This window comes from Pistacia vera, unplaced genomic scaffold, assembly GCF_008641045.1.
Source record: "Pistacia vera cultivar Batoury unplaced genomic scaffold, PisVer_v2 Contig727, whole genome shotgun sequence".
Lineage (NCBI taxonomy): Eukaryota > Viridiplantae > Streptophyta > Magnoliopsida > Sapindales > Anacardiaceae > Pistacia > Pistacia vera.
In genome coordinates this window covers 114,677-135,478 of record NW_022196587.1, presented here as the reverse complement: position 1 = coordinate 135,478, position 20,802 = coordinate 114,677, and the positions used below count along the sequence as shown (strand labels likewise).

Genomic DNA, 20,802 nt, shown 5'->3' with positions numbered 1-20,802 from the left:
AAGAAAATGATGAAGATACAGATTAGGCCCAATTAATAAAGAGAGGGAAGCAAAACAACGAAATTGAGGAACAAAATATAGTTCCAAAATCTGGTAACAATTTGAAGAATATGCATGCAAGAGATCTAGATAAACTTACACCAGATGAGGTAACTTTGCTGATTTAAAATGTTTCATTTGTTTCACTTTATTTTTGCTGAGGATCATTAAATTTTTTTATTGTTTCTATCCTGTTTTTTGGACAGGCTGTATACGGTTTGTTGGAAATGAAGCTATGTTGGCGGGCATCAAGCAATATCATTATTAAATTGTAGAAAAGAAAAAAAATCTAGATCTTCAAAGGCAAAAACTTATAGCTAAAAACATGTATCTACAGAACAGATTGCCAGTGCGAGCTGTTAAGCTCTGGAACAGAGAGAAATCATGAAAGAAGAAGCAAAAATCTGTATTATTTAGCTTAACAGAACAAGTACAGTAATGGCACTTTTATAGTGCTGAGATAACAATAACTAACTATTAAAACAAACTGAAAGTAAACGGTAGATTAACTAACTCAACTCACTCTAATTCTTTACTAACATCCTCCCTTAAGCTGGACAGCTCTGACTCTTACTCTTGACTCTTTTCCTAACATCCTCTCGTAAGCTGAGCTGAGGATTGAGAAATATTAAGAGTCACTTTGGTGAATCCTGTGAAGATGACAATTGGAGGCTTCAATTAAAACAAATTGAAACTGATGCCTAATACTGAAGCTATTACAACAAAGTCAATCTGATGCTGATGCTATTTCATCCAAACTGAAGCAAACTAAATCTAATGCTATTATAGCCAAAAGCAAATTGAATCTGACTGGAACTATTGAGACTGAAACTGATGCTATTATAGCAAATTGAATCTGACTGGAACTACTGATATTGAAAATGATGCTATTACAGCAAATTGAATGTAATTGGAACTACTGAAGCTGATGCTATTACAGCAAATTGAATCTGACTGAAACTACTGATACTGATACTAATGCTATTACAGCAAATTGAATCGGACTGGAATTACTGAAACTGAAACTGATGCTATTACAGCAAATTAAATCTGACTAGAACTGATACTCATTTCCTCAAGATCAACTGTGATATTTCAGCAAGATTAATGCTGATAAGCTCGACCTGATACTACTACAAAATCATCCTGATGCTTCAACACTTTACAAACTTAAGAACCTTTAGAAGAGGAAGATGCATTTCATTCAGGAGATGAAACTACTGTAAGTTTTGCTTGAAGATACTCAAATCTGGAAGTGGACAGAGACTTGGTAAAAATGTCAACAATCTGATGCTCTATAGGGACATATTGAACCTTTAAGTTGTTGACAGCAACTTATTCTCGAATATAGTGGGCATCCAATTCAATGTGCTTGGTTCAAGCATGGTAGACTATATCGGATGCAAGAAAACCTGCACTCTAGTTATCACACCAGATGACAGGTATTTTAGGAAGGTTCAAATCAATTTCAGAGAACGAGTTGCAAAAACAAGCAATTTTTATAGCTCCCTGAGCAAGGGCTCTATACTCGACCTCAGTAGATGACAAAGACACTACTTTCTGATTTTTAGAGCTCTATTACAAGAGGTTAGGACTGAGGAATAAACAACACCCACTCATCGATCTTCTGTCTTGGATGTTCCCTGCCCAATTGGCATCAGTGAAACATTCAAGATGAGAACACTGAATTTTAGTGAATTGAATTCCAAAATCAGTGTTGCCTTTAAGATAGCGAAAAAATCTCTTACAAGCTTGCCAAATGGAGTTGAGTGGGGGCTTTGAGAAATTGACTTAACTTGTTAACGGAGTAGGCAATATCAGGTCTTGATAGAGTTAGATATTGTAGGGCACTAATTGTGCTTCTATAAAGAGAAGGTTTGTCAAACAATTCACTATCTTCAAATGTCAATTTGTTCCCTAGAGCCATAGGAGTAGAGCATGATTTGGAGTCACTCATACCAGTTTTTATCAGGAGATCCCAAGCATATTTATCTTGGCTTATGTGAATGCTTGAATCTATCCTATATACCTCAAAGCCTAAGAAGTACTTGAGAGAACTTAGAGTTTTCAATGCAAACTTAATATTCAGCTTGTGGACAATATCATGAACCAATTTGGCATCACTCCCAGTCAATAGAATGTCATCAACATAAACCACTACATACATGACTTGACCATTGTGTTTATAAATGAAAAGACTTGAATCGGCCACTGAAGATGCAAATCCCCACTTGAGAAAAGCATTTTTGAGCTTCTCAAACCAAGCTCGAGGAGCTTGTTTGAGGCCATAGAATGCCTTTATCTGTTTGCACACATGAGGGGGTCTTTTGCTATGAAAAAAACCTTGGGGCTGTGCCATGGAGACTGTCTCGATGAACTCTCCATTTAGGAATGCGTTATTAACATCGACTTACTGAATATTCCAGCCATAAGTGACAGCCAAGCTAAGTATAACTCGAATTGTGGATGATATAATGACAAGACTAAATGTTTCTAGATAATCCACCTCGGGTGTTTGTTGAAAACCTTTAGCAATAAGCCTTGCTTTAAACCTTTGAATAGATCATCAAAATTATGTTTAATTCTAAACACCCACTTGCACCCTATAATGTTCATGTGAGACTAAGCTAGTACAAGCTCCCGCATATGATTAGATATCAGTGCTTAAAATTCACTGTCCATGGCAGCCTTCCAGGAAGGGTGAAAGAGAGCTTCAGCTACACTGACTGACTCATGGGCATCTAATGAAGAGGAAGGGCTGATAGTGGTGGTCAATAGGGAGTTTTGATGTTTGGACTTTGACCGAGTGATCATAGGGTGAGTGTTTAGGGATTGTGAAGGGTCTATCAAGTGTTCTGAAGCAGGTTGACAACTAGAGGAAGATGCTGGCTTAGACAACCTTATTAAGGTTGTGTGAATGGATGAGTGTTTATCAAAAGGCAGCTCTACTACTAGATGAATAGACTCAAAGGAAGTTGGATATGGAGATTTAGGTAAGCAAGTGGGCTGTGATATTGAATTTGGTGGTGGAGTATTTTGGTGAGAGGTGTGTAGAGTGGATGTGCTTTGAGGGTTGGTAGGAGATAAGGTTGAGGAATCTGCTAATGGGGAGACAACGGTATAAGGTAAATGTGACTAAATTGTAGTATTAGGTGTGGAAGGTGACTGAGACAACTTTGTGTCTGTTGAATTTTGCTGACCATTGGTAGGCAAAATAGGTGAAGAAGGAGATATAGAAGTGGACACGATAGAAGGACTGGAAGTGGATGGTGATAATGAGACACAGGTAGGAGGCAAAGAAGTAGGCATTCAGGGAAAAGTCTCATCAGTAAATGAGGAATAAAGAGTATTCTTTCTGGAATTGAAATTTGTATCAGTGGCAAAAAGGAACTTGGTTTCATCAAATTTTACACTTTGACATATGTAAATTTTTCCTTTAGGATCCTTGCATTTATACCCTTTGTGATGCATGCTATACCCAACAAAAACTCATGTTGTAGTATGGAAATCAAATTTGTGAGAGTTGTAAGGTCTTAGGAAAGGATAGGTAGCACATCCAAAGACTCTAATATGGTTATATGCTAGAATTTATTTGAAAAGAACTTGAAATAGGGAAAGACCAGACAAAACAGTTGTGGGCAGCCTATTCGTGAGGTAGGTGGCATTTTGAAAAGAAAACCACCAGTATTTCAAAGGCATACTAGCCTGAGCAAGAAGGGTTAGGCTAAACTTCTATATTCACACCCCAGCCCAAAGAAAAAAAAAAAAAAAATCTGTTTGAACACACTTTAGGGTAGTATTGAACTTTTTTTCAGCCATGACATGAAACTGTTTGAATATGAGTTGTGTTTTAGATTTGTTTTTCAAAGGAAAAACCCAAGTGAATCTATTGTAGTCATCTAGAAACTGAATGTAGTATTTAAAGCCTTCAGGGGATGGGATAGGATATGGGCCCTAGAGGTCTAAGTGAATTAATTCTAAAGGTTGAGAGGCTCTTGAATCTATCCTAGGAAAGGTGGATTGATGTAGCTTACCGAATTGGCATGCTGAGCAGAATTCAAAGGTGTGTGAGGTGGTGTGATGTAATTGTAAAAGATGTAAGATTTTGGCAAGAACTGATGCATTGGGATGACCCAAACGTGTGTGTCGTAGCATTCCACTAGTTTTGATAGCAGAGAAGGATTGAACACTTTTATTATTATCAATATCAGCAGTGTTACAAGGAGAAACAAGTGCAGGAAAATTTGAAAATATATCATTATTCTTAGGCACACAGCCAATATTGACATTATTCTTAGTACAATCTTTCAGTACTGAAGAAAACAAAGGCTTTGTGCATTGTGCTGGACTAGGAAGTTGAGCTGAAGAATGAAAAGCTAAGACATTGGATTGAGGAAAATCAGCAAGCAAGTTGGAGTATGGAATGATTGGAACTGGAAGTTGATAAAGACCAGCTTTAAGCCTTCCTTGAAGAAGAACCACTTTGGATTGTTTGTCCTTAACAGCATAATGGTCAGCTAAAAATTCAACAATTACATTGTTGTCTAATGTGAGGAACACATAAGATATTTTTAAGATAAAGAGACCTAGAATGACATGGTAAAGAGGTATAGCCAATGTGAGATATAGTTAGAAGCTCACCATTCCCAACCTGAAGCTGCTCGCTGCCTAAGTAATTGGAGTTTCCAGTGAACTGAGAGAGATCTGCTGTCACATGATTTGTAGTGCCTAAATCCATATATCAAGAGGCATCTTGGACTATGGAGGGTGCTGCAACATAAGTAGTAGTGGAATTAGCATAATGTGATGGCTGATTTTGTAACAAAATCAGCTAATTATGAGCATTTGGTGATGTTCCAGAATCATGAATCATTTAAGGCTGTCTAGAGACTGCTGAATTAGATCTTGCTAAAGGACTGACTTGATTGACTTGAGTAGAGTTCTAGCCTCCAAGGTTATTGTAAAATGGTGCTCCAGAATAACCGATTGAGGTAGGCAGTGGACTTGAGTGAAATCCAGTTGGTGAAGTCATTAATGCAGGATTATAAGGAGGCTGGTGGGAATTTGGAAAGGAATACAACAATCTTGAAAAACCAACTGGTGGTCTGGTGGAGTAACTATGAGCAAATTAGATCACAGCATGGAGTTGTTTCCTCCGGTAAAGCTTCTATCAAATCTATGATAACAATTTAGAGCTAAATGCCATGTTTTACTGTAGACTTGGCAGATAAGCCTACCTCTTCCAGCTCCTCGCCCTCTTCCTCTACTTCCAACAAATCGAGGAGAGTAAAAGGTAGGATGTGGTGCTAGATTTACAAACTGACTTGGTACAACATTCACAAACTGATTCTGTGCTGAATCCACAAATTGACTAGAAGCTGGATTTACAAGTTGGCTGTGGCTAAGTCCAGGAGGAGATTGCATGGTTGAAGACTGAGGTTGTTCATTGAGATATTTCTTGTTACTATCACCAGTTGTCAAGTTTACAAAATGAACAGAACCTCCTTGAAATTCAATTTTAACGAGTGAGTTCAATCCAAAATTAATTGGCTCTGTCTAATCTCAATTCATATTTCTGTAAAATAACTTGTGCTTCTTGAACAGATTAAGGATCAATTTTGGATTCTAACCTTGTGGTGATATTTACTACAGCAACGTCATACTCAAAACTGAGGCCATCAAGTATGTAATTCAATAGCTCTTCGTCAGTAACTAATGTTCCACTAGAATTTAGTATTTCAGCAAAGTTTTTCATTTTCATGAAGTAATCGTGCATGCTTAAATTGTCCTTTCTAGTGTTTTGCAACAAATTCTTGATATGGAGGGTTTTAGTTCTCGACTTAGGGGGGGAACTCCTTTTCTAATGCAATCCACATATCGAAAGAAAATTGACATTTTGATATAATTGTAAACATTGACTCAGATATTGAACTAAGGAGCCAACTTACTAGAAGTTTGTCTTTTTCCACTGATTATACGGTGGATTAGGTTTCTTTTCTGCAATTTCTGCTGATCCTTCACTTTGAACTTTGATGAAGGGAGCTGGGCAACACATCAAACCCGTAAGATGCTCTTCCAGGTCGCGTGAACCCACAGCAAACAGAATCTGTGATTTCCAGAATCTGTAATTATCCCTAGTTAGTTTAGGAGATATTACAGGTAGAGTAAAAGACGCCATTGTTGGAGAAATTGCAGAATTGATGGTTTCAGAGGTTAGTTTGTGATCTAAATTGTGTTGATTGGAGAAAATTGAGAGAGATCGGCCATCTGTGACGTTTGTCAATCGGCTCTGATACTATGTGAGCTGTTAATATCTGGAACATAGAGAAATCGTGAAAGAAGAAGCAAAAATCTGTATTATTTAGCTTAACAGAACAGGTACAGTAATGGCACTTTTATAGTGCTGAGAACACAGTAACTAACTGTTAAAACAAACTAAAAGTGAACTGAAAGTAAACGGCAGATTAACTAACTCAACTCGCTCTAATTCTTTAGTAACAGCCAGAAGTTGAAACTGAATGAAAGGATCAAGAGGAGGTAGTTAGTTTTGCTGAACAAAAATGTGCAAAAATCTAGAGAGAAGTTGTTCTTCTTAAAAGGCAGAAAAAAGAATTACTTGACTCCAATAATAAGATACAATCTGCTATTGTCGAAGCTGAAAGAGATAGGAATGAAGCCTATGGTCTAACAACTGAAATGTTCTTCGCAACTCGAGAAGCTTGTGCTAAGGAATTTAAGTCAAGGTTTCCAAATGAAAATCCGGATTTCTTAGAGCAATTGCAATTGCAAAGAAAACAGGCAAATCTTGTTGTTACTGATGCTTCCCCAGATGTTGATACTTGATCCATTGTATTTGATAAAATATGTACAAATACTGAACTTGTGTAATTTTTTTTTTTTTTTTTTTGTATTTTTGTAACAATGTTTATAATATATGTTAAAATGTTTTTCTTCTGGCTATAAGTAGTGTTAATATAGCTATTTTTTAAGCTTGATTGGTAGAGTTAATTACAATTATTCTCCATAAATCTATTTAAGTAAATAACAAACTTTTAACTGAAAAGAAATGGACTTTGACAGACCATTTTTACATAAAAGTAAATTTAATGTAAGGATTTAATATTACTTGAAGACAGATACAAAACATTCAACATCAAAATGACTAGGCAAGATTGTTAAATAATTGTTATTTAATTTGATTGTATAAACATCCCTTCTTAATATCTGGCCATCTTCATGGCTTCCACTTTCAACGCCTATATCTCAATCATCGGCATAATGTTAGAACACCTACCCCAAGCTTGTATCTAAGACTCAACTCCACACAATACAACATTCATCCAAGCAAACACTTCAACATTTCATCATAGCTTTTGCTTTTTCTTCTTATTGCCATGATAATTTTGATGAGCAGATGTGTCACTTCCACTGTCATCTTCTTTCAGTTCATTTCGTTCTCCCTTTCGTACTGATATGTCTGTGTTGTCTAAAGTTGAATTGTCCATTGTCGTTTCCTGTTCATGACATTGTAAGCTTGATTCATTCTCTGCTGACATGTTTTTGTTTGTTGGAGTAAAATATTCCACATTTAGTAACATCATCTGCCGTTGGTATCTGTAATTCACCGTCTTCCTCAGTTGTCTGGTCTGTTTCATCTTTTCCCCAAATCATCTGTTGTTTAGTAAATCTGTTCATATTAGTTGAAACTGGACAAATTAACAATTTCAGATTAAAGACTATACTAACCTTTTCCAATTCATGTAGCTTGTGCTTATTCTCCCGTTTATGATCGACTAGAAATACTTTTGCTACAGTATAATATTCAGAGCCTTCTTTCAGGTTGGAATCTCCCAACCTGATTTTGAAAAAAAATATCTGTCCACACAGTTCTTACAAATGTTTTGGGATTGTTCCATGATCATTCCCTTGTTTGTTCAGCAATTGAGGACGTGATAGCCCAACTAATTTCTGGGCCACTACATCAAACAATATCAAAATTGCCTTTGCAGTTCCGTCGGTCATTGCATATCTATCTTGTACCTGTTAGATCATTAACGATATAATATGGACAATCATGATTTAAGTTGTGTGTATCAATGATCACTACAATGAAATTGTAATCTGTAATTTAGTAAAGGGAAAAAAAAATGATATACCTCATTTAAGGAAATTTGATTCTTTTTTGCATTTCTGACAATAAAAATTACCATTATTGTCTTGATTTCTTCTTGCAAGAATTGCACAATAGGTAGCACCAGCTGAATGTACAATCAACTTCAATTAGTTTGGCCTTATTGTGAAATTCAAGCCTATTCATATGTAATCCTTGTGTAAAAATAAAGTTAATATAATCAGTTAATTATATAATTGTTATGCAACGGAAACATAAACTAATGCTAGCTTATTGAATATAAAATACAAGTAGTAAAGCATAAATAAATTGCCAAAATTAAATGCAAAATAAAGAATACCAGGAATTAACGCGGATTCGGTATTAAAACTACACGTCCTCGGGCGCTGCAAAAGAAAACTCCACTATCTCCAAACAATATTACAAATATTTGGGCAATACAACAAATACCAAAACAAAGGGGAGATACAACAAAACTTGCAAACTAAAGGGTCTTAAAGAAAGAACCCTAAACAAAAGAAGTATAATGGAATTACAACTTGGGATACAATTAACATTGATTTAGGTCCTTATATATAGGCCCAAAAGTTTCTCACTTTTCATTCCTTCAATGTGGGACAAACTAACTCATTTTGGCCTATTACATATAAGTCCCAAACCTTTCTCCATTATCACTTCTACCCCATGTGATTTTGCTAAAAGCCATTTTTCAACAAATCTCCACCTTGGCGATTAGCAAACCTTCAAAGTTTTGTATTCTTCTGTCAAATTTTGCAACACCTCCAAATGTGCAAAAAGCACAATCAAGCTCGCAGGATGTTGATAAGTTCAAACAGTGATGAACTTGATCATTGTCACTACTTTTGTTAAGACATTGCAGAATTCTCAGCAGTCCCAATCTTCTCTAATAAGATTCTTCCTTCAGAAAATAATTTCCCGCACAAAGGGGAACGAACATATATGCTGGTGCGAAAGTGGAATACTGGATCTTTGCTAAGTGATAACACTCTGACTGTAAGATAGATAGTGATCTTCTTCTGACTAATTTTCAATTCATCCAATAGCCCTTGTAACCAAATAGCTTCCTTACAGCCTCTGTAACTGCCATGTATTCTGCCTTGTAGTAGAAAAGCAACTGTAGACTGCAAAGAAGATTTCCAACTTACTGGAGCTCTAGCAAGAGAAATACATATCCAGTAGTTGACCGACGCTTGTCCAAATCACTAGCATAATCAGATCAACATAGCCAACAGCAAATTGACTAAGATTTTCATCCGCTCAAAACCAAACCAATGTTTACAGTACCTATAATATACTGTAAAATCACACTTCACAGCTTGCCAATGTCCTTTACAGGATCAGCATATCATGCCTCACAATTCCAACTGCATGTGAAATGTCGGGCCTAGTACACACCCTTGAATACATCAAGCTACCAACCGCATTTGAATACGGAACTTTTGACATATACTCTCGTTCTTCATGCGTACTTGGAGATATGAACGCACTAAGCTTTATATGAGGAGCAAGGGGAGTCTTACAGGTTTTGTACTTTCAGTTATGCCAAAACGTTGTAGACCTCTTTAGATACTGCTTTTGTGTCAAACAACCTGCCATTTCCTCTATCTCATTATCTCCATACCGGAATCTTCTTGGCTTCCCCTAAATCCTTCATCTCAAATTCTTGATTTAGTTGAGCCTTTAACTTCTCAATCTTCTACATTCTTTGAAGCAATCAACATATCATCAACATATAAGAGTAGATAAATGAGAGTATCACCTTGTAGCCTTTGAAAATACACACAGTTGTCATGCGTTCGATTATGCGTTTGCCACCCCATTCTGCTGTGGTGTATTTCTTACTGTAAAGTGACGTCTTTCTTCATCTTGGCAAACTTTCAAAAAGGATCACTACGATACTCCCACATTATCTGTACGTAGATGCTTGATCTTTCTGCCAGTCTGAGTCTCAATCATCTTTTTCCATTTAAAGAAAACACCAAGTACGTTATCTTTGTTTTTATCACATACACCCAAACTCTTTGGAAAAATCATCTACAAAAGTGACAAAATAGTGCATACCTCCCAAAGATGTTGTTTTGGTAGGTCCCCACACATCAGAATGAACATAATCCAAAACTCTTAGTATTATGGATTGCGGTGCCGAATTTCACTCTTGTTGTTTTCAAGAACACAATGCTACAGAAGTCCAGCTTAGGTCTTTGCACCTTTCAATAAGCCTTGATTCACCAAACTAAGAAGGCTTTTTCACCTGCATGCCCAAACGATATGCCACAACTTGAGCATTCTGAATCTGATCCTTCTGCACGACTGCAGCGTCGTTTCAATAACTGTACTACCATTATAGTAATACAGTTGTTTCTTCTCGTGCCTTTCATTACCACAAGAGCGCCTGAAGAAACTTTTAGAATTTCATCTCGCATATTCACTGTGAAGCCTTAGATCCAAGGCTCCAAAGAGATGAGATTCTTTTTCAACTTCGGTACTACCGAACATCTGTCAGAGTTCTAGTTGAGCCATCATGATTCTTCAACCGAATTGAACTATCCCAGTTGTTTTACAAGCACATCATTGCCCATAAACAACTCACCCATCAAGTTCTTCAAAATTAAATAACCACTCCTTGTGGGGACACATATGATAGGTACAACCTGAATCCATAATCCATCATTTGATCCAGAGGTGGAGGTAGGCTAACTAGACAGAAATCAGACTCATCCTCTTCACGCTCAACAACGTATGCATCAGAAGTAGCTTTGCCTCTTTCTTGCAACTTCGGACAATCTTTTTCCAATGCCCTTTCTCACACAAAAGGACATTGATCCCTATGAGTTTTCCCTTTGAACGAGATCTTCCTCTTCTCTCCTTCTTACGACTCTGATTTTGACTCTGCCCTCTTGCTACAAGAGCTCTACTCGATCATCTCTATTCTCCTTCTGATCCTTCTTCCGAATTCATGATTGGACAGAGCAGAACAAACTTCTTCAAAGGACAATTTCTTTCCCATGAAGAAGTGTAATACTAAGATAGTCCAACTCATCTGGAAGAGATCCATTAACAACATAGCCTTATGCTCATCTTTGAATGTTTCATCAAATTTAACAAATCAGCAATAATCTGTTAAATGTATCAATATGGCTACTGATATTCGTACCTGGTCTTAACTGAAGACGAAATAGTCTTTTCATCAAATAGAGCCGATTCTCGTTACTTCTTTTCATATATTTGTTTTCCAGCGCCTTCCATAACTTATTTGCAGACGTCTTTCATGAATGGATATTTCTGCTCTCTACAAAGACATGAGCGAATCATCCTCCACGCTTTTACGTTCAACCTCACCCAGTCTTTCTCATAGACATCTTCTTGTTTTTCCTCCTCCAGAACGTATCTAGATCCTGCTGATACAAGCTATCCATTACCTCACTCTGCCACAAGCCAAAATTATTTTGCCCATCAAATTTTTCAACATCAATTTTTGCATTTGAAACCGTTATCATCTTTACTGGTGCGGATGGTGGTGCCGAAACGGTGCTGCCTCGAACGATGAATCCTCGGACGGTGATGCCATATGCCTTACTCAATTGGCTTGGTAAACAAAATTCCAATAACCAGCTCCACAATATTATATTCAATAGCTAACCAACAAATTAACAATAGCCCTAGGTAGTAGTAAGTGCTGAAATGATTAAATACGCACCAGGAAAATTCCCAGGAAACAATGGAGGGGTCACAAATGGTCCCACTTAAAATCCAGTCTCCTTAGACTTTTATCGTCTTTTTGACAGAATTTTCCTAAACATGCATATAACCATACAAATAGCTACTCACTGTCCTAAACCTAGGCTCTGATACCAATAATGAGCATTGTACTTGATCATCATTGTTATACCGCATTAGACTGGTAATATGCTTCAACGATATTATATTTTGAAACATCTCCTTCTCTATCGAAACTTTGTTCAAATTTCTCTTTTCCAATTGAACTACTGGCATATTTTCGCTACTGCAGTTATTAACAATTCATAAGACACCAATTTTATAATTATTTGACTACATATTATAAAATACAATCTCTTAATATCTTACATTTCTTGCAGAGAATGAAGCTCCTCAATATCAAAATTTAGATAAATTCTTGATGCGAAGTTGTATTTAAAAATAATTGGCCTGTACGTTAAAAAACGTAAGTTAATTATCCATAATATATTAATTTTGTATAATATGTTTAAATTACCTTGGAACTCCGTCACATTTGTTGATGTAACAATGATAACAATAACCTTGCTATTTTTCATCTGCAAAGCTTCGTTGATTTCTTCACAAAATTTTCCCCATAAAGATATGGTAATTGTTTCTCTGAAATTAATTGTGATGTAAGATATCTAAGTTGGTAGCAGGAGGTAATGGTTTTGGAAGAAAAACTTTATGTTCAATCCGCAGTCTAACATCTCCTTTTTTACTCTTTGTTGATATGATTTCTTGAGTCTCTCCTATTCCATTCAAAATTCCAACGACATCTGCAGACCGTTGATTATGTTAAGTATAATAGATTACTTTATTAGTTTATTTTTCATATATTTAAAATATGGATAAGTCAAACTAAATATATCTGAGAAAAAAGTAGTGTCATTTAATCTATTTTGAAGATCATGAACACCAGCAAATTGAAAATGATACTTCATTACTTTGGAATAACTACTCGTGGTTCTTTGATCTGGTTTACAGATGTGGTCATGAGAAATTATATACGATATGTGCCTTCAACAAATCTGTAAGTAGCAGCACATGGTATGGCTCTTACATTTTTTTTGATATATATAGAACCTTCATGAATTTGGTTACTAAATTTAACAACCCTGTTTTTTGGTATTGTTCCATGTATCACATTGTTCTGTAAAATCAATGGAAGTGAGAAACGTTAACAAACTTGTGTAATTTATAAATAAGAAAACTTTAAGCTAATTTAAATATATTTTACATGTTCATCAATCAAAATCATGTCAATGCTAATCAGATCATTATTCATTCTAAAGTTAAGACATTCCCAAAATCTTATTACTCTGACAATGATTACCCAATCATCTATTGATTCGTTAAGATCTTTCAGCGAACTGTAAGACATTATAATAGATTGTCTGAAAAAAAAAAAAAGGGGGTAAAGAATCAATTAAGTAAGTGAAGTTAACTCGAAAAATAGACTTCTAATTATAAATTTCATCATGTCACACAATATGTACTACATTTAATTCTCTTTTCCATCAAACAATTTTTAAAGAAGAATAATTTGGGATGTAACTGTAATAATGATTAGGCGGTAAAATATGGTTCGGCACTGAAATTAACAACATAAATTCATTGATGTATTTCCACAATTATACAAATGTAACAGCATTAATAGTGCCGAACAATATATGGTTAGGCAATAAGAATATCAACATAAATAGGTTAATGCATTTCTACAATTATATCGCAGTAAAATGGTTCGGCACGGCTCGACACCGTGATTTGATGCGTATAATTCGATATGTCCAATATGGTTCGGGTTCTGACCCTTAAAATTCGGTATACAACATTATAGTTCGGCAAATTGATAACAGGACATTAAAGCACATTTAGCAAGAAGTATTACAATTAAAAAATAAAAACAGTTATTACCTTTAGTGGGATATATATTTCAACTGTGAGCAGCAGCTTTGTTTCTTCCACAAATTGTATATACCTACATCAAATTCCAGGGAAAAAAAATTATAATGAATCGGCATGGTTCGGCATGTGGATTTTATGTGACAAAGTTGTGGATATGGTTAGGCTACTATCAGAATCCACGAAAAAAATATTTATAATGAATCGAAATTGTGGGCAAAATAATAATAGAAATGGTTCGGCTACTGAACCTTAAAATGTAAAATAAAACAGTTGTGGGTATACTAATGATTTGATATGGTTCAGCTACAATCAAATTTCAGGCAAAAAATATTTATAATGAATCGGCATATACAACTATCAAGTGCAATTATTGTGGTGTCTCACAATAAAAAATTAAAAATAGTTATTACCTTTAACAGGATATATATTTCAACTACGAGCAGCAGCTTTATTTTTCCCACAAATCGTATACACCTACGTCAAATTTCAGGAAAAAAAAATATTGACAAGAAAATGGCATGAACATAAGATATCAGATATATACAAATATAAATACATATACCTCTTTTTCCTGCTAGTAATAATGCATCAAACCATAAAAATATCTACAAATATATAGGATTTCAATCCATTTGAAATATACAACGTATCAATCCTTTCATATTCTCATTAATATCTCTAACCCTTTATATTGATTCCACATATACAGCCACGCAGAACACAAACAATGTACCAAAAATAAAACTTATCAAACCTTTAATATTCACATGAATATCTCTAACCCCTCACATTACATACAACATATAAATCCTTTTACATTCACATAAATTTATCTCTATATGAATGAAAATATTTAATGTGAAGGTGAAACATCAATGATTAAGGTTATTAATATGTCATTAATAAACATGTAACAAATAAACAGCAACACAACACATACAATGCATCAAAATTATAACTTATCAAACCCTTCATATTCACATGAATATCTCTAACCCTTTACATTACACACAACGTATAAATCCTTTTCCATTCACATAAATTTATCTCTATATAAATGAAAATATTTAAAGTGAATGTGAAACATCAATGGTTAAGGTTATTAATATGTGTCATTAATAAGCCATATGTAACAAAGAATCCAACTCATCTAAATCACCACCAATAACATACAGCCAAATGTAAAAATGTCATGTCATTACCACCAATTACATGAGGCCATGTGTCCAACATTATTCTACCATGTCAAAATAAAGGAATCCTAAAGCTTCAAAATGACAATCAGATAGTCTATACCTCAACTTTATATTAATATATAGATATTATAATCTAACAGAAATTCAACCGATATATATAATACAACTTACTGTAATATGTGGAGATATTATGAGATGATAAGAAATCCTAAATAAAATTTTGCCTTTTTTTATTAAATATATCTAACTTAATGACTTTTTATATACCAGTATACTGCAACAACCGTAACAGAAATTTCCTACTTTTATAATAAGAGTATGTGCCAATTTGCAAGACTTGGAAGTTTTATTTATAGAAGCGCAACTTGGATGATAAAGCCTCGTCTCTCATTTCGTGAATATCAAATTGTATAAATAAATAGATGATAGCTAGTTCGTATGATGTTTCTTACGGAAAAATATTTAAAAAAAAAAAAAAGTCTTCCCTAAATATTGTATTATGTTTAAGTAATAAATCCATTAATTAGTCTATTCAACGTCCACTCTTTCTTAGAATGTGCCGGAAGAACCCTAGTAAGTTAACCTAGTCTACCTCAAGAAATAAATTAATTATATAAACACAACAAAGTCGTCAAAATAATATATTGATCATACCAATTCAACTTTTGGAAATCGTTCTGCACCACCCGATGGAAGAAATAAGAGAAAGAAACTTCTTGGGCTAATGCAAATGCCACGTCATGTAACAATTGGTGATGCAAAGAGAAAGAGAAACTGCTACTTACTAGTTTGTAAAAAGTCAAGGGTATGTGTTGCTAATAACTTAATTAATTAAATTAAAAATGGGATTATCATATATACTTGGACAGAAGGAATCTTATGTCTAATAATCGTACCAAAGTAGTTAATGTATGAATTAAGTAATAATTAATCCAGAAACAAGTTGGAAGAACTAGTTCAAATTAAATTAAATGTATGATTTTTTTTATTTTTTTTTTCAAGTTAGGAATTCGTAGACCATATCGATCAAGGTTGAAAACTTGAGTGCAAAAAAAAATTTGGTATCTTAATGTAAGGATTGAAGTTTAAAAAAAAAACAAAAAAACAAAAAAACAAAAAAACAAAAAAAAAAAATAGTTTACACTCAAACTTACTGTAATATTTAGAGATATTATGAGTTGATAATTAAGGAATAGTAAAACGTTGTCTTTTTTGGTTAAATATATTTTAAAAATAGACAAAATTTTATGAATTTCTATCAACAATATTATGCAACACCCAGGACTTTCCAGTTTTAAGAGTATTATAATTTTTAAGAGGTCCATTCTTGCATACGCCAATTTGCAAGATTCAGAAAAGAATCGCATTGTCTTCGTCTCCAATGTTTTCTTTCTTTATTAATATTCTTCAAATTGTACTAAAAAAATAAATGATATATAGCTCTTTCCTAAGAAGTTTGTAATAACAAAAAATAAATAATTACCGTGTTAAGACACATTTATCCCTCTATCTATAAAGATATATATGTATGTATACATTTTTAGCATATCGCAAATTAATATTTTTATATTATATTTAAATTTAAATTTTTTATTTATATTTAATTGATAGTTATTAAATTTAATATTTACCTAATATATACATATTGAATTATGAAATGACCATAATATCACAAATTCTCTCGTTATTGTCATATAGTAAAATTATTAATTAAAAGAAATGTTAATAGTGGGTGACGGACCTTTTAGATTCTTTTTAATTGGCTATCCAACTTGGTGAATGCATGAATTAATTGATTAATCAAGTCTGATACAAGTTGGAAGAACAAGTTCAAATGTATAAAGATTTTGTCATGTTAGAGTTCTATAGACCGTATCACTAGAGACAAGTATGAACTTTGATAGATATAGTATAATCTTCATCATTTGAGATGACTACTGTGATCTTTTATTCTAAAAATGACCCCTTCTGAGCTCTGTGTTGTCCTGATCTGTCTCCGGCTCTATGAAGTCTTTATTTGTTTTTAATTTTCCTCTCTGGACCTGTTAACTACACGCAATCTCGTCTCTTCAATTTCTAAAATAATCATATTCTTCAAATTTTATTACTAACTAATTAATTGTAGATCTTTCATATGAATTTTAGCACAGAAAATCATTCCAGTCTGGCAATTGAATGATAAGATTAGGGGAAAATGTTTGATTATATACTTTGTTTTCAAGCTTGATAAACTTGTGTTTGTGATACTCTTCTCATGTCTGTACTTAAAATGGTTGAACTTTTCTTATTTTTTAAATTTTTAATTGCTGATGTTATCTAACCAATTTGGTTGGATAGAGCAGCGCGTGAACAGATATTCTTTGTCATTTATGAGAGTGGACTTCGTCGACCAGGGCAATTTCGCTGTGTTTTCTGACTTTCTCTTGAAGACTTGAACTGACTTTACAAAACAGAAATGCATACATGATTATTGTACCCCTGCCCAAAAAAAAAAAAAAAAAGGAACATCGTGAACCCTCAGAAAAATAAGCAAGAATGGCGGATATTGCTGTTTCAGCGGCGCTGGTTTTGGTCGAGAATGTCCTCCCCTTCATTGAAGGGAAAGTGAAGCTAAAAAAAGATGTGCGCGGTGATGTTGACCATGTCAAAAGTATGCTGAAAAATATAGAATCGTATATAAAAGACATGGATCGAAGAGAAGAAACAATGGAAGTGCTTAAAAATCAAATAAGCGAAGTTCGAGAATTAGCTTATGATATGGAGGATGTTGTTCTTGAGTTCAAGTATCATGTGTCCGATATATATTGCAGTAACAGATTATCCGAGTTTGCTCACAAAGTTGTTGATGGTGCCAAACGCCCACGAGAGCTCCACAAGATTTCCTCCACCATAGAAGGCATCAAGAGAAAGATGGAGATCGTTAGTGGAAACATGCGGATCAATACTAATATTCCCCATGAAGAAGGCACAAGTCATCACTCAGGGGTGGGAGATGGAGATCATGCGATTCACCAGATACATAGGGAGGATGAAATGATGGGCTTTGAGGAGGAAAAAAAACGTCTCCATCGGTTAATTTATGAAGATTCAAGTTGCATGATGAAGATTTCGGTGGTTGGGACTGGTGGCACAGGAAAGACTTTTCTTGTGAAAACTGTTTGCGAAAGCAAAAAAGTTCTTGCTTTCGGGAAATATGATTGCCATGCTTGGATTCACGTGTCTCAAACCTTCAAAATCGATGAAGTTCTAAGGAGTATGCTGAAACAATTTCGTGGGGGGAGGGAGAACCTATCCCTCCCTTCATCTGGAGAGGATTTAAGGGCGGAATTGACAAACATTTTGGAGAGAAAGAGTTATGTTGTTGTTTTAGATGATGTTTGGAGAGAAGATGATTATGAAGAAATTGTGAAGGCTTTGCCTGAAAGTCGCCTTCACCGTAGAATAATTGTTACTACTCGGAACCTGGATGTGGCAGCTTGCCGTAAATCTTCGGATCATAAGATTGAGCTGAAAGGATTAACGTCACCTTTTGACTGGCAGTTATTCTGTAAAAAGGCTTTCCAAGGAAGCGAATATCCCTCGGAGTTGAAGGATTGGTCGGAAAAGATCTTGAAGAAGTGTGAAGGGTTGCCCCTAGCAATTGCAGCCGTCGGTAGTTTACTAGCAAAGAAGAGGCAAACTCCTTACGAGTGGAAGACATTGCATGACAGTCTTGGCTCTGAAATTGCCCCTGACTCAGGTCTGGCAATATTAAGCAGAATATTGTGGCCAAGTTACAAGGATCTGTCAATCAATCACAAGAGTTGTTTCTTGTATTTTAGCATTTTTCCTGAGGAATACTCCATTCCTCGTGGGAGATTGATCCGCTCGTGGATAGCTGAAGGGTTTATAAAGAATACATCTGGCAAAACACCTGAGAAGGTTGCAGAGGACTACCTCAACGAGCTCATTGGAAGGAATTTAGTTTCTGCAAGCGCATGGGATTTTGATGGACGAGTAAGTAGCTGCCGAGTACTAAACCTTGTCAGGGAATTCATAATTCAGATTTCTGAAAAAGAAAATTTTGTCACAGCACTCTCGGAACTAGGAGCAAGCTCAGGTGAAAAAATTCGACGCTTATCGATTAATCATTCTAAAATTAATTTGTCTCACTTGATGAAAGGTAAAAGCTCTGTTAGAACCTTGTTCGTGTTTGCATGGGGAAATTCAATTAGTCCCAGCATAGGAAAATTAATTCATCATTCCAGGTTGTTGAGGGTTCTGGATTTGCAGGGTATATGTTTTGAGGATTTTCCTGATAAAATTTTTGAACTCACCCTTCTAAGGTGTCTAAGTTTGAGGGAAACCAATATAGAAAAGATCCCAAAATATATAAGGAATCTAGCATTTCTTGAAACCTTAGATTTGAGACAAACTTGTGTAACTAAGCTTCCATTGGAGATCTTAGGACTCAAATTTTTGCGCCATCTTCTAGTTTACCGCTATAATGTAAGCAACTATGTGACTTTCAACTCAGTACAAGGAGTAGAGGTTCCTCCAAGTATTGGGAATTTATCTGCCTTAGAAAAGTTGTCATGTGTTAAGGCAAATAGTCGAAGTGGAGTTATAGAAGAGTTGAAAAAAATGAGTCAGCTCAGGAAGCTTGGAATAATAGATCTCAAAAGAAAAGACGGAAAGGCATTGTGTCAATCCATTGCAACAATGGAACACCTTTTGACTCTGGATGTTTGTTCAGCAAGTGAGGAAGAATACATTCATTTGGAATATGATGTGGTTATTCATCCTGATTGTGTTCTTCAACGACTATATCTAAAGGGGCGCTTAGAGAAGTTCCCTGGGTGGATTTCCTCGCTTAAAAGTTTGGTAAGACTTGGTTTGAAGTGGTCAAGATTGAAGGACAGCCCACTTGAGGCCCTTCAAGCTTTGCCAAATCTGTTGGAGCTCCACATGGTTGATTGTTACACGGGTGAGTTATTGGAATTCAAAGCTGCAACGTTCAGGAAATTGAAAATTCTGTATCTTGAACAATTTGAGCATTTACATACGGTGATAATGGAGGAAAAAGCGATGCCCGAGCTTGCAAAGCTAACCATTTGCAAGTGTGAGCAATTAACGATGCTTCCGTTGGGCATAAACCATCTCAGTCAGCTGGAAGAACTGTTGGTATTTGATATGAACAGCGAGTTTGTTGCAAGACTTAAAAAGAATAGTGAAGACCGTTTGATGGTTAGCCACGTACGAGATATTCGTTCTTTCACTCTTGCTAGCAACCATTCCTTTTCTTCACAAAATTTGACATGATTCTTTAAACGCCAGATCTGGTAAGCATTTAATCCTTGATTACTTTTCTTTTATTATCAGTAATTTCTAACCGGATAACACAAGTTTATTATATTACTTTTCATCTGTACGTTTATTTATAAATCTATCTATTAGATAGACGTATTGATAAGATGAGATGAGCCTTAACCTATCTTATTAAAGGCTTTCTTGCCCTTTTCTTCGCCACATACCACTTAAACGATTGGTGTATCACTAGATAAATTAATTATATAGTCTTCTTTAACTATATATGTTTACCGAGAATATAGAGGATTAATTTTCTTTATATTCGTTTCTTGCAGATTATCATGGAAGATACAATACGCTGCCTCAGCATTTTGCATTCAGTCCTGGAAATGGAATAAAACATCATCAAAAGCTGCTTCTGCCATCTTTGATTTACAATTTGTTGTTGCTATCAAATATTTTTTCCAAGCTGGTTTTGTC

The 20,802-nt window shown here is 35.0% G+C and overlaps 1 protein-coding gene across 1 annotated transcript; it reads left to right on the top strand.

Annotated features, from left to right (window-relative positions):
* The first annotated feature begins 17,568 nt into the window (after positions 1-17,568).
* On the top strand, positions 17,569-20,367 carry LOC116114900 (disease resistance protein RPM1-like). Its single transcript, XM_031401031.1, has one exon. It carries the CDS (start codon positions 17,569-17,571, stop codon positions 20,332-20,334), a length of 2,766 nt encoding a protein of 921 aa, XP_031256891.1. The 3' UTR covers positions 20,335-20,367.
* The last annotated feature ends 435 nt before the right edge of the window (positions 20,368-20,802 follow it).

Bases quoted from the DNA above. Each gene is read 5' to 3' on its own strand.
- LOC116114900 (XM_031401031.1), top strand. From the start codon at position 17,569: ATGGCGGATATTGCTGTTTCAGCGGCGCTGGTTTTGGTCGAGAATGTC.